At 47.6% G+C, this 12,451-nt stretch overlaps 1 protein-coding gene across 5 annotated transcripts; it reads right to left on the minus strand.

Moving 5' to 3' along the window:
- Positions 1 to 380: 380 nt before the first annotated feature.
- On the minus strand, positions 381 to 11,680 carry pofut1 (protein O-fucosyltransferase 1). Of its 5 annotated transcripts, none has more exons than XM_088409080.1 (7): positions 11,589 to 11,680; positions 6,691 to 6,812; positions 5,306 to 5,471; positions 3,820 to 3,932; positions 2,862 to 3,057; positions 2,030 to 2,272; positions 381 to 1,425 (listed from the first exon to the last, which is right to left on the minus strand). In XM_088409080.1, the coding sequence occupies exons 2-7, from the start codon at positions 6,711 to 6,713 to the stop codon at positions 1,114 to 1,116; spliced, it is 1,053 nt and encodes a 350-aa protein (XP_088265206.1). In that variant the 5' UTR covers positions 6,714 to 6,812; positions 11,589 to 11,680; the 3' UTR covers positions 381 to 1,113. The 5 variants fall into 5 exon arrangements, with proteins under 5 accessions (XP_088265206.1, XP_088265203.1, XP_088265205.1 ...); XM_088409077.1 differs by having other exon boundaries at positions 5,306 to 5,488; XM_088409079.1 differs by lacking the exon at positions 11,589 to 11,680 and adding an exon at positions 7,741 to 7,822.
- Between the last annotated feature and the right edge of the window lie 771 nt (positions 11,681 to 12,451).

Below are 12,451 nucleotides of genomic sequence, written 5' to 3' on the forward strand. Positions count from 1 at the left end.
TTAAAACACCAACAACAGTATTAAACCCTAATACAAAACTGCATGAATAGCAATAAACCCTAGTTTGAAACTGTAGTTTGATATGCATAATTACAAACCCTAGTTTGAAACCCTAACCCTATTTTAAAACCCTAACAGCGTTCAACCCTAGTTTGAAACCCTACTTTAAAACGCTTACGACCATATTAAACCCTGGTGTGATACCCTAAATCTAGTTTGAAACCCTGCTTTAGAATTCTATCAGCAGTATTAAAAGCTAGTTTAAAACCCTAACAACAGTTTTAACTTCTTGTTTAAAACCCTAACTCTAGTTTGAAACGATGGTAAATGAAGACTAAGCGCACGCTTGGGGGATAAAAAAGAAATCCAAATAGCCAGGCTCATTTCGATCGAACGCCTCTCCGTACGGAACGGCGTGAGGCGTTTACATTGATTTAAAAACAGCAAGTGGTTTTCAGATTCAGCCACTAGAAAACAAAACAGACAATAAAAACCTTCTCCTAGAAGAAATGCAAAACGGCAGCGGCACCAAGGGAGCGTTTTGCTGTCCCGGTCCTTGAGCCCACCCGGCCCCGCCCTCTCCTGTGACCGGATGCTTCTCCGCATTTTGAGGTCCCCCTTGTCAATTGGCGTCATAAGCCGGGGCCCGCCGGGTGATTCGGGGCGTATGTAGACGAGCCCATTTTCATCAAGGAATGGAAAAGTCTGATTACCGCCCATGTTTGATGGCGTAAGCGTATCTTGAACAGAATAAAAAAAAAAAATTAAAAATAAAAGTGTTTTCAAAGTCATATAACTATATGTCGAGGTGAACTTAAGTTGAGAAGGGACTTTCCTCCACGCCCCCGCCTTACGGTTATCGCCGGCGAGTAAATGAGGTCCGTTTAACTCTTTGGGCGCCGTGGACGAGACTCGTTTTCTTTCAAATTCTTTCGTTTCGCGCCGCCGAAGAGAAAGGGACGCCGGTTGAGCGCGGCCGCCCCCGAGGGCGGACGCGCTACACAAAGGCCGCGCACTCGCAATTCAGAGCCAGGAACGCGAGTCCATCTTTCACCTTTACGAAAGAGGGGCCAAAAGGGTCCGGGCGGCCCCGCGGGTCCCGACCTTCGGGACTCAGCGGCCGCAGCCGGGGGCCGGGGGCCGTCCCGGGGCGGCGCAGTACGGCGGGTCCGGGCGGCTCGGCCGGAGCGTTTCCGCCAGGGTCCCGGCGCCGGGCTCGGGCCGGGGCCGGGGCTCGGGCCGGGGCCGGGGCTCGGGCCCGGGCAGGTCGGTGCCGAAGAAGGACGAGGGGAGACGGCGCACGTCCCGCTCTCGCTTGACGAAGGCGGAAAAGGAGGAGACGCAGTTCCCCACGAAGTGGTCCGCCTGGCCCAGAATGTACAGGTCCAACTGGGGCCGGTCGGGCCGCAGGCTCACCACCTTCACCTGCCGGCAGAACACGTCCAAGCCTTAGGGCCGCCCGCCTTCCGCTCGACCGATTTTTTTTGGGTAAAATACGAAAACCGGACCATTTTTTTCCGTCGACGAAAACCTCCCGTGAGAAAAAGTTGAGGCGCGCCGTTAACGTTTCCTCTCGTTTTAGTAAAGTTCGACCGACTCACCCGATTGTTTCGGCGGCGCCGCCGTAGCTGGTGTTGCGATCATGCCAAAGCGCTTTTCAAAGGGGCCGTTGGTCCCGGGTGCGCCGCGTGCCTTATAGAGCGGATTCCCTGTGGCGCAGCTCCAGCCAAAGCCGGTCCCGGGGGGGCGCCCGCCCGCCACGTTTCCGAGGTTCCCGCCCTCCTTCGTTCAAACGACGGGCTCGTCGGAAGGAGGGAAGCCCGACAACGGGCCCGATCCTTTCGATCGGCCGCGTCGGACGACGGAAACATCAAAAACGGCGGGCGCGCGTCGCAAGCCCGGCCGCTACCGTAGCTTCTATTCTATGCGCCTTTTAATCCGGAGCGCCCCGCGGTGCGAAAAATACCACCGACCGGATGACATGCGGTTCCCCGCGCGCGCGCTCGCCGAGGCGGAGCGGCGCCATCACCTGGCCCCCGAAGAGCTCGCGGATGCGGCCGGCGTGGGACTCGGAGTCGGTGGCCACGTAGACGGAGCGGGCCGAGGTCTTTTCCACCCACAGCCGGACGGCCCGCAGGATCTCGGCCAGGTCGGGCAGGCACATGGCGGCGGTGAGGGGCGGCGCCGTCTGCCGCTTGTAGCCCACGCACTGGGGGGAGGCCATGAAAAGGGGGCCCACGTCGCCGCTCTTCAGCAATTTGCAGGCCGTTTGCTGCAAGACGGGGAGAGAGAAGACGGCGCTCTTTGCCTGGTCCACGGAACGCGTGTTGAGAGTCCATTTCAAGTGTTGAGTTGAAAGTGTTAAGAGTTCGTTTCATACAAAACGTTGAGTTGAAAGTGTTACGAGTTCATTTCATACAAAACGTTGAGTTGAAAGTGTTAAGAGTTCATTTCATACAAAGCGTTGAGTTGAAAGTGTTAAGAGTTCATTTCATACAAAACGTTAAGTCTCAACTACAATCTTTATAAGGAGCGTCTAGAATCGGGCGTTAACTCTCTCGGTCGCGTAAAACGCTTGCGTGCCACGGGCTATGTTTTTTTTCCAACTTTTCGGAGTAGCGCTTCGTTTGAGGAACGAAGCGCGACCGAAAGACGGGAGCGTCGCGCTGGAAGATGCGCCGGAAGGGTTCAAAGTTCATTACAATAAGCAAAGCAAAGCAAAGCGCCCCTTCCAAGCGGTCGCCGCCGTAAAGCGGTCCGGTCTCGCGCCGCTTCCCGTTTGGCGATCGGCTTCGTTTTCAATCGCGGAAAGGCCGAAGCGATGGAACGGGCAAAGGCCGGACGCCCGTCGCCGCTCTCACCCAGTCGCTGCCGATCCTCAGGTGCACGCCGACGTACGGCCGCGCCAGTTGGGCGGCGGCCATGCGGCGCCGGCCCTCCGCCTCCATCTGGTCGGACCACACCACGTAGCGCTGCAGGCTGACGTGCTCCTCCGCCACCGGGAACTGGGCGGGGGCCCCGGGCAGGGCCAGCACCGGGTGCTCGCCGGCGGGGAACCTGTCCGCGGCGGCGTTAGACAAAGCGGCTCGGGAAAACAGACGGCCATTGCGCGGTTGGGCGCCGCCGGAACGGTGCCGGTTGAACGCGCGACAAGCGTACGCCCGCCGCCGCTTTTGGTTGAACAAAAGCCGCCGGGAGCGAGTCCCCCGGCTCCCGATTCCGCCTATCGCAAGGATGCGTTTCCTTCCCTCCCCGCCCCCGGGCCGGCGCAACGGAAAGATATTCCCATTCCGCAAGGTATTTAAAGCGGAGGAGAAAGGTGAAAAGCGCTTCAGGAAGCTTCCTTTTCCCGTCGCCGGGCCGCAAACTAAAAGATTGATCAGCCGGTAGCCGCGGGGGACAGACGGACAGATTGCGGGGGCCGATTTGGACAAATATCAACGTGAGCTTTTCTTAAAAATCTGACGGCCAAAAACAGATCGTATTAATGTTGAGTTATTTTGAAAACAATATTTAGGTAAGTTTATAAGAGATTCTCTGGACCGTGGGAACAGCCCGCAACGATTTAGTTTGAAATTGAGATAAGAGAAATGTTGTGTTATTTTGATGTGTTGGAGAACTTTATATGGAGCAGTAAAGTTTTCATGTAACTTTTTAAGACATGCTGATGACCCTGGGAGCTGTCGGAACTTGATTTTTTTTTTTTTTTTTTTTTTTGCATTTTACAACAAAGACAGGCTCTATATGTTGCCAGACTCATCTGCAGTAAGAAAAACAGAACAGTTGTGATTGAACAATTGATGGGCGTACGGTACTCACTTCTTCATCCACTGCTGCTGATGGTAGGCGCTGAAGGAAATCCCACTGAATAGCACAGACTCATCAAATTCCACGCCCACGTGGTCCCAGAAGGGCCCAAACGGATTCCCATCCTGAAAAGGCCAAAAGCATTCATACACACGTATTACCAACAACCGCGCATCACAATACTGTCCCATCATCTACTCGTTGGTCCCAAAACTCTTATCGATTTAGGTTTCGTTTTTTTCCCGGCTGCGGCCTACGGCAACAAAGTGAAAGCCCGACAAAAGAAATGTTTTTTTTCGCTCGATGGCAGAAGCAACAAAAGCGCTTATCCGTTCGTGGTCTTCCATACAATAGAATAACCGAGTCTAAGTGAATGTGTGACTAAATAATGACACGGAATAGCCATATATTTATATGTGTGTATCTTTTTTTCCAAATTTGATATGAGAGGCCTGGTCCAATCAGGTTGAGGAAACCCTTAAGTCCAGCAGCTTCCGCTGGAAGAAGCAAGAGAATGAGCCGGCCTCACGTGCGGTTTGCTTGACGAGCCCCTAGAGGGCGGCGTTTGACTGTGTTTCATTCAACCCCGAGGCAAACGAGCCCGTAAAAAGCCCGGTCGAAATCAAGAAAATCTAGATCATTTGGAGCCCCGTTCCGACTTCCGACTAAAATGAGGTCACTTGAATTCTGTCAGGAAAGTTTTTGGTTTTTTTCTGCTACTTCTGGCTCTTGTGGATTCTGGCATACTCTGTAGGACCAGGCTGTGTCTCAAAAGTCAGTCCAAAACCCATGGGTGGGCAACTTACTTTTTTTTTTTTTTAATTCTTTTTGGGTTGGTCTGACATTCGTCAGAACCCCCCCCCTCCGTCGCGGGTCCGTCATTTTTGTTCGAGCCAGACGAATTGACACCGCCACCACCAGAGGGCGGAATTTGACAAGGTTTTTTTCTGCTCCGTCATTCATCAGCTGCTAGTCGACTGGAGCCCGCTAATTCTTTTTTCGTTTTGGTCCTTATACTCGGAATGAACACATTGTACGTGGTTCTAAGGTTACACTGCAATTGAAAGGCGACACAGTAATACAAGGGTAACACAAAAAGAAATGCGGGTTAATCAAATACACCATCATGTTTATTATCCCACATCTGAGGGAATGCAATTAGCTATCACGTCCACTGGATAGCATTAGCACGCTTTACATTGTAAAGCGTGCTAATGCTATCCTATATCTATATATATCTATATAGTATCTTGTAAAGTTTACAAGATACTCAAATGATGGATGTCGGTGAGAAAATTTAGAAAACCATAGCAAAAACAAAAACTTATCATTAGAGCAGACTTACTAATAAGGACAGTTTTCATCTTTGCAGCAAGACGTTTCCCCGTAATTGAAGTTAAATTCCGTATCACAAAGTTTACTTGAATCCGCTGCGTTGCATTTATGGCTTTAAGCAATAAAATCTTTTGGGGGGGGGGGGGGGGGGGGGGGGGCTCACCTTCATGGGGCAGGATCGGCGATCCGCACTGCGCTGAGCCGCCGCCTCAAAGCAGTAGGCTTTCCTCTGTCCTCTGGGCCAGTGCTCGTCAGCCAGATCCTTCATGAAGACTTCCAAAGCCACCACGCGATGATAAGCCGACAGGGCCTCCAGTTTGAAGAATTCACTGTAGGGAACATGGTCCTGGATGAATGGTCGAGAAAAAAAAGAATGCTTCTGTAAACTGGGGTGACCCAAGCATGCTTCCGGTTCACGTTGCAAGGTATCCCAAAAGGAATTTCCCGCTGTTCGTAAATGTGCACGTCCCGTAAAGTTGTAGGATAAATAGTAGCGGAAGAAGAGGGGTCTGTCTTGTTTTTGTTGGGATAGGATGAACTAACTATTGTATGAACCTCATACTGCTAAATATAGAAAGCAAAAGGTAGTTTTGTACTTCTTCCGGTCAACCGGAAGAGGGGGCTGTAAAACGCACTGAACATGACGATTCACCTTTTTTATTTGTTCTTTAGTTTCTTTGTGTTTTACTTTTAAATCTCCAATTTCTGCGGCTTGGCTGAACGTAAAACCAGTATTCAAGCAGCCGTTCGAAATCAGGAAGGGTTACCGTTCTATAGTGACTAAAAAACAGAAAAGAAAAAAAGCAGAAAGCAAATGAGCGCATCTGTTAAAGGTGGTAGTTTGTGGAATAATTACTAAATAAAATAGAAGAAATTTGAATCGCTTGCTAGCTTCAGAAAGACGCTGAAAAAGCTCTGGAGATAAAAATATATATTTTTAAATCTGATATGAAGCAGAATAAGACCTAGTTATGATAGAAGTCGAGCTCGTGCATAAATACTTGCGCAACTATTAAGGGGAGCTTGTCTTGTCTTTGTTTCGTTCTGACATAAGAATAAGCAACTATTGCACGAACGTCAAATATAGAGAACAGCAGGTAGGACTCGTTAAGTGTTGTACTTCTGTCAGGCAACCAGAAGAGGGGGCGCTAAGCCACAATGACCTTAATATCCATCGATTACTCTTTTTATTCTTTCTTTATTTGCTTTGTTTTGTTCTTAAATCCAGCAAAATGTTGATATGTCCGATAAAGTCACCCGATCAACGATGAACAAAGCAAGTAAAAACAATAACCGCCGAGAAAAATGGATCCGGTGGTACAGTTCATCAACCGGCTCCCGATGCCAGAAGTAGGTAGGTTAAGGCATATTTTCTGTTTCCTGACTGCAGATTCGTCACAAGCGACGTGGAAATAGTTCCGCCGTCTAATAGGGTTCAATAGGTCAATAAACAAAGCGGCCCCCGATGTTCCTGTCTTTTCAACGCAATGGCACTTTTGTTCACGTCGACAAGTAAAACGCGGCGGGGGGAAAAAAAAGCGGACTTACATTAGTGGAAGTTGGGCTGGCATGGCGGTAAACAATCCATGGCGGGACTGCCAAAGTTCGGTTCAGCATCTTAGCAAAAGCCAGAGAACCGAGGAAGTGGTCTGCCTGGTTCCCGAAGCGACCTGAACACAAAACCGCCTTTCGATGTTGTTTTTGTCTACGGTGAAAGTAATGTAACTCCCGAACGATTTCAACTCTTTTTAGTTGTTTTACTCTTCGGAAATATCGATTGAACCACAACGGGTGAGGCCACCCCGTCGAAAGTTTTTATTACCCATGCACGGACAGTACAAGACATAACCGTTGTCATCCCACTTGACTTTCTCGCCAGAGGTCCGATAGGTTTGTTCCAAGAGCGAACAAAGAAAAGTCAGCAGGAAAGCGTGAGGCGGTAACTTCCACGCCGCCATTGTAACTCATAACATATCCCAGAATGCAGTGCGACAACTTCTCCTTTGTTTGATTTGCGCCGTGCTGCCACCTGTCGGACTGGAAGAATACCGTCGTAAACCCCACATTTCGTTTTCTTCTCCGCGTTTAAAAAAATGCCAGTGGGCGAAGAATTTTTTCTAACCTATAAAAATCAATCCTTTTTTCCCTCTCGTGGTTTTAAGAACAACCAGAGTGCAAAAACCACGTCAGAAAGGCTTCATTTAAGCAGGTTGCAATCCAATGGAAGCAAATGCTTCCCAGTGTAAAGAAAGATGTAGGAAAACGAACTATCATTTCAAACGGCCTTGGGTACTCGAAGCGCTTTACACTACTCGACCACAAAGAGCCAGACCGATTAAAACATGTAGCTATAAACGTATATGTAGTTGCTGAAACTAGAGCGTGGATTGACCACTCGCGGCTCCCTGGGTTCCGTGCTCCTTCATCAGATCTTCATGCGCCGGTCGCCACGGCAACACGCGTGGCCGTAACCCAACGGCGATGAAATCCCGTTCTGATTTTTTTTTTTGCGTGAAGTGACTGAGTTTGAAAAACTTTTGGGGAAGCGCATCGACCGCCGGATTAGACGGCAATGCAATCCGCAAAGATCCGACCGACCTCGCCGCCGGCCGCCTGCTTTTTCTTGGCCGCCCGTTGTTTCGCTCGCTTTTCCTGTGCGTTGCCAGCTCCTCCCCCAGCCTTCCGGCTTTTCATTGTTTCAGATGACGGCCGCGATAACAATGCGCGGGGCGGGCACATAACTCAAAGCCTTCTATGAAGGGGGCGGGCGGGGGGGGAGTGGAACCTTTGTGTTTTTACACACATCACACGCGGTCGATGGAATCGCTCAACATTTCGACGGAAATGTCATCCAAATAAACACAATCAGAAGCAAAAGTCGGCGATACATATTACTCAAGTGCAATTCATATGTCGGAAGGAGTTTACAACTTCTTTGGTCCTACACTAGGAAAAAAAACAAAATCAGTAAATGTAGGTGCGAATCATACATCTAGCACATAGCCCAAATAAAGACATAAAAGAAATATCCGCCATTAACGGAAACTTTAAAACCATTTTCATTATATGGCGGCTAGAATAGAAGCTACACTGGTGTTTGGGCTTGCAGTATGCGTCCACTAGATAGAGCTGCGCTAAAGCGGATGTCAACAAAACAATCCGATAAGTCATTTCAACTTTAGTGACCTGTTTTCCGCTCTATAAGACGCGTGGGATTATAAGGCGCACCTTAACCAATGGCCCATTTTAAAAGTGTTTTCACCGCATTATAAGGCGCATGGAATAGAAGCTACAGTCGCGGCTGTATCCACTAGATGGAGCGGCGCTTAAGGGAACGCCAACAAAATGATCAGATCGGTCAAACTTTATTAAGAGAAAATCAGAAATGAAGAATAAAGATGATTTGTGCACGATCTGAAGAATGGGGGGGAAAAAAACTACGTTCATTACATTCATGAAAAATGCAATGCCGAGACGAATCAAAGGTTTAAAAGAATGGAATTTTGAATGGAGGGTTAGGGTTAGAAATGGAATTAAACTTATAACAAATCGCGACAAACAATCGTTTCCCGATTTATTGAATTGAATGGTGCTTTCTTTGACAAAAACTGGCATGTTTTGCGCCTTGTCCCTGTATAATAATCCAAGGTAGGTGCGCCTTACGCCGGGGACAGCACGCCGGTCTCCCCTTGTCGCCTGAAGCTATTTTGAGCTTTGGAGGCACCCCGGTCTAGTTGGCTAGCTTCCGGCAGGTGGCGCTTCAGCCGCTCGGCCGGAGCGCGGGCGAAAAACGTCCCGCCCGCGCTTATCGCTCGGCTGCAGACCCCCCGTCGTCGCAGAACGGGCGGCGCCGGGCTAAGATAGACCTGGGCTCCAGCCGCGGCCATCGGGGCGGCGCGCATCTTGCCACGGGCTATGTCCGCTCTAACGTAGCTGCGCTCCGGGCCCGACCTCAAGCCCGGGCCTCTCCGCAGCGGCGGCGCGCCGACCAATTGAATACACGCGCCCAAAACGCTCACCGGCCTAAATATAAGATGCACTTTTTTCCCCAAAATCGAAGAGCAAAAGTACGGGCGCATCCCATAACCCAAACCTGCTTAAGCTTGCGCAGACCCGCAAAAAAAAGCGCGCTATAGATTCATATCGCTTGAAAACAGCGACTTCGGATTCATGTTTCTGTTTTGGTTATCTCTTCATTTTTGGTTATGCCTGGCATGCGTACGGATATTGCAGCTTTCGGGCAACATTTAGCGGCCGTTCGGCAGCCACCTCACATAAAGCAAATCGCCCGTCCGTTTTACCAAACGGCACTCGTAAAATTAAAAAAAAAACCACACGCGCGGGCGACCGCGGCTTATTTAGCTAGCGAGCAAACAAAGTCCAGATGCGAAGCGACGGCGCGACGTGCACCTGCGCGTGTTTGAGAGGCGCGAGGACACGCGGACACGCGCGCCAGAGAGCTTCCGCCAAGACCAAGAAGCGGGCGTCATCGTCGTCCCGCGCCTCCGACCCCGTCCTTCGCTCGTCCGACGGGGGGGGGCATCGGCCCCCGGCGCCGTCACACGCAAGCACGCGCAAGCTGTATTTTTAGAACATCTGCGGCAGGGGTGTCAAGCGTAGGGCCCGTGGGCGGGTTCCGGCCCGCAATCACGCTATATATTTATTTCCATATAATACCGTAAATAAGAGATGTATTATATTATAATAAGTATGATCTTTTTCATACTGTCCAAAATAGTACAGGCGCATTGTCACTGTTACTCATAATACATTACTGTGAATCATAAACGCTTTTCCTCGATTGAAAAAAGTGCAGCTATTAATGACACCTTTTTTAGTTTTTATTCGTTGAAGAAAAATCAGATCGCTTTGATACCAAACCCGCAAATGGCATCAATCCAATCGAGGAAAAATTCGACCCAAAAAGTAAGCAATTTCAAAATATTTATTAGGGGTGTCAAATTTGGGCCGCTGCCGCTTGGAGGAAAATCTTTTCCCAATAAAATCATGATCATTGCTATATATAACTTAAAAGAACAACTTCCAAATTTGAATTCCTTTATTAATTCTGTCCAAAATATACATATAACATCACTATTCATCATTAGGCATTAACATTACTATTCATTATAACACATTTTTCTGACAGCTTTTCATTTATTGAAAACATTTGGATCATTTTTACAATTACAAAATCATTCGGGGGACCGAATTAAACGACGTCGTGGCCCATAAACGGCCCGCTGGCCGTATGTTTGACACCACTCATTTATATGCTCTAAAAATACAATTTGAATGTTTTCTTTTACGTGCGGTTAAACTTTTGTGCGTACACAATTATTCAACTAAACGAAACATTCCTCTTCATAACACAATAGTGACTAAGAATAATTCATTTTACAAGCAAAATGGCAGTCTAATTGTAATCCAAGTGTATGAAAATAAAGAAAAAGGTTTTGTCTCCAAACTAGGGATTTATATATATATATATATATATATATATATATATATATATATATATATATATATATATATATATATATATATATATATATATATATATATATATATATAGTTTTATATATAGAGAGAGAAGTTCATGCATGACGGTATTGTCCTGTATATAAATGATTCTCGCATGCGCCTCTGTTAAAGAGGAGCATGTCTTGTTATTTTGTTTTGTTTTAGAAGATGACACATATATTATAATGAATTGAAGACAGGCCTACTCAGAGGAATGTTGTGTTGAAAGAAAAGAATTGTCCTGAACGAATCCTTGGCCAAACGAGCGACTGGACGAGAAGCATCAAGAAGGATTTCAACGTAAAATGTCCTTAACATTAGCAAATGTTGAATTACTTTTGCCATCCAAATTCATTGGCTATTTGTTTTTGAGAAAAGCCCTCCCATGTGAGAAACCTTCTGCTTTATCAGTTCAATGCTTTTAATCCTTTTGCAAATCGTCTATTCGAGATTGTTAATCCAATTGAAATTGATAATACCAATAAATCGAGTTCCATTTGTCATTAAAAAACGAACATTTGTATTCTCATTAAAGAACGAGCATTAATTTGTCATTAAAAAACGAACCCATCTCTCACTACGATGAATTGTCTTCTACCCTTTCAATGTCGCAATAATAGTCGAATTGATAGAAATTCATCTCTTCATTTGCCTGCTAATCCGAAAACACAATCGGACACGGGGTCTTCCTGTGATGACATTTAAATCCGTCTTTATTCCTATTCAAACCGGATTTATCCATACGAAATTAACCTCGTGTATGTTGTAAAAAGTTATTCGATCGACGGAAAGAACGCTAAACTACATGACTTCCGCCCCCCCCCCAAAAAAAACAAAACAAAACAAAAACAAAACAAAAAGCGTCGGCGGCAGCATAGCACTCCCGCAAGAATAAATACAAAATGCACGTATGAAATCAATACCTGTCATTTTTCAATCCAAGTTGGTGAGCAGGGTCACCTTTTTTCACCCACTTGTCCGGGAGAAAAAGCGACCGTTTGTTGACAGTCACGCAGGTAGCGCTGCTGCGCTTCGGGGCGTGTTCACCAGAGAAAGCGGCCTCCGCTGCCTTCAAAGACACTCGGAAATAGGAACGCGAAAAACAAACTCCAAACGTGAAGCCAATCCAACAAATATTGGGACGCCGGGTGGAACAGACATCAAAACGCCAATTAAAGAAAATACCCGTGCAAATATATATACATGAATACGCAAGCGGGAGGAATCTCTAGTCCAAACGCCGACGGAAAGGCGTTTGCGCGTATAACACGAGGAGCCTGAAGGCGTCCCGGTCAATTTCCCTCCCCCCACGCTCCCAGGCTGCACAAACACGTTCCCCCCGCGGTGGGCTTGCTTGGACGAGGAACGCAGTCCGTGTGCCCTGGAAGTCGTTCTTTCGCCCCCTCGACAACACGCGCAGCCGACAACTATCGGAAGAGCGAGTTGAGTTCACGGCCCCGGAAATCAGGGCTTCTCTCATCTTTTGGAGTCGGGCGGGGACCCCCGTTTCAAGCGTTTGCGCAAACAAAACAAAACAAACCTTCAAACGTCACATTTATTAGCGTTATTCAATTTAGGAATGTAACAAGTGCGCTTTTTAATCATACACGTATTCAATTTGACAACGCGGATTACTTTTCAGCTATACTGGAGTGTAGAAAATACAAACTGCTAATCGCACGTCTCCTTATATCATCTGTATTTGCAATGATATAGTCAAAATTGAATATTACACTTGTAAAACTATATAACCCGTTCAACGCCAGGGACGTATTTCCACGTTTTT

The sequence above is a fragment of the Hippichthys cyanospilos genome, chromosome 2 (genome assembly GCF_059441005.1).
Source record: "Hippichthys cyanospilos isolate Australia breed blue-spotted pipefish chromosome 2, RoL_Hcya_1.0, whole genome shotgun sequence".
Lineage (NCBI taxonomy): Eukaryota > Metazoa > Chordata > Actinopteri > Syngnathiformes > Syngnathidae > Hippichthys > Hippichthys cyanospilos.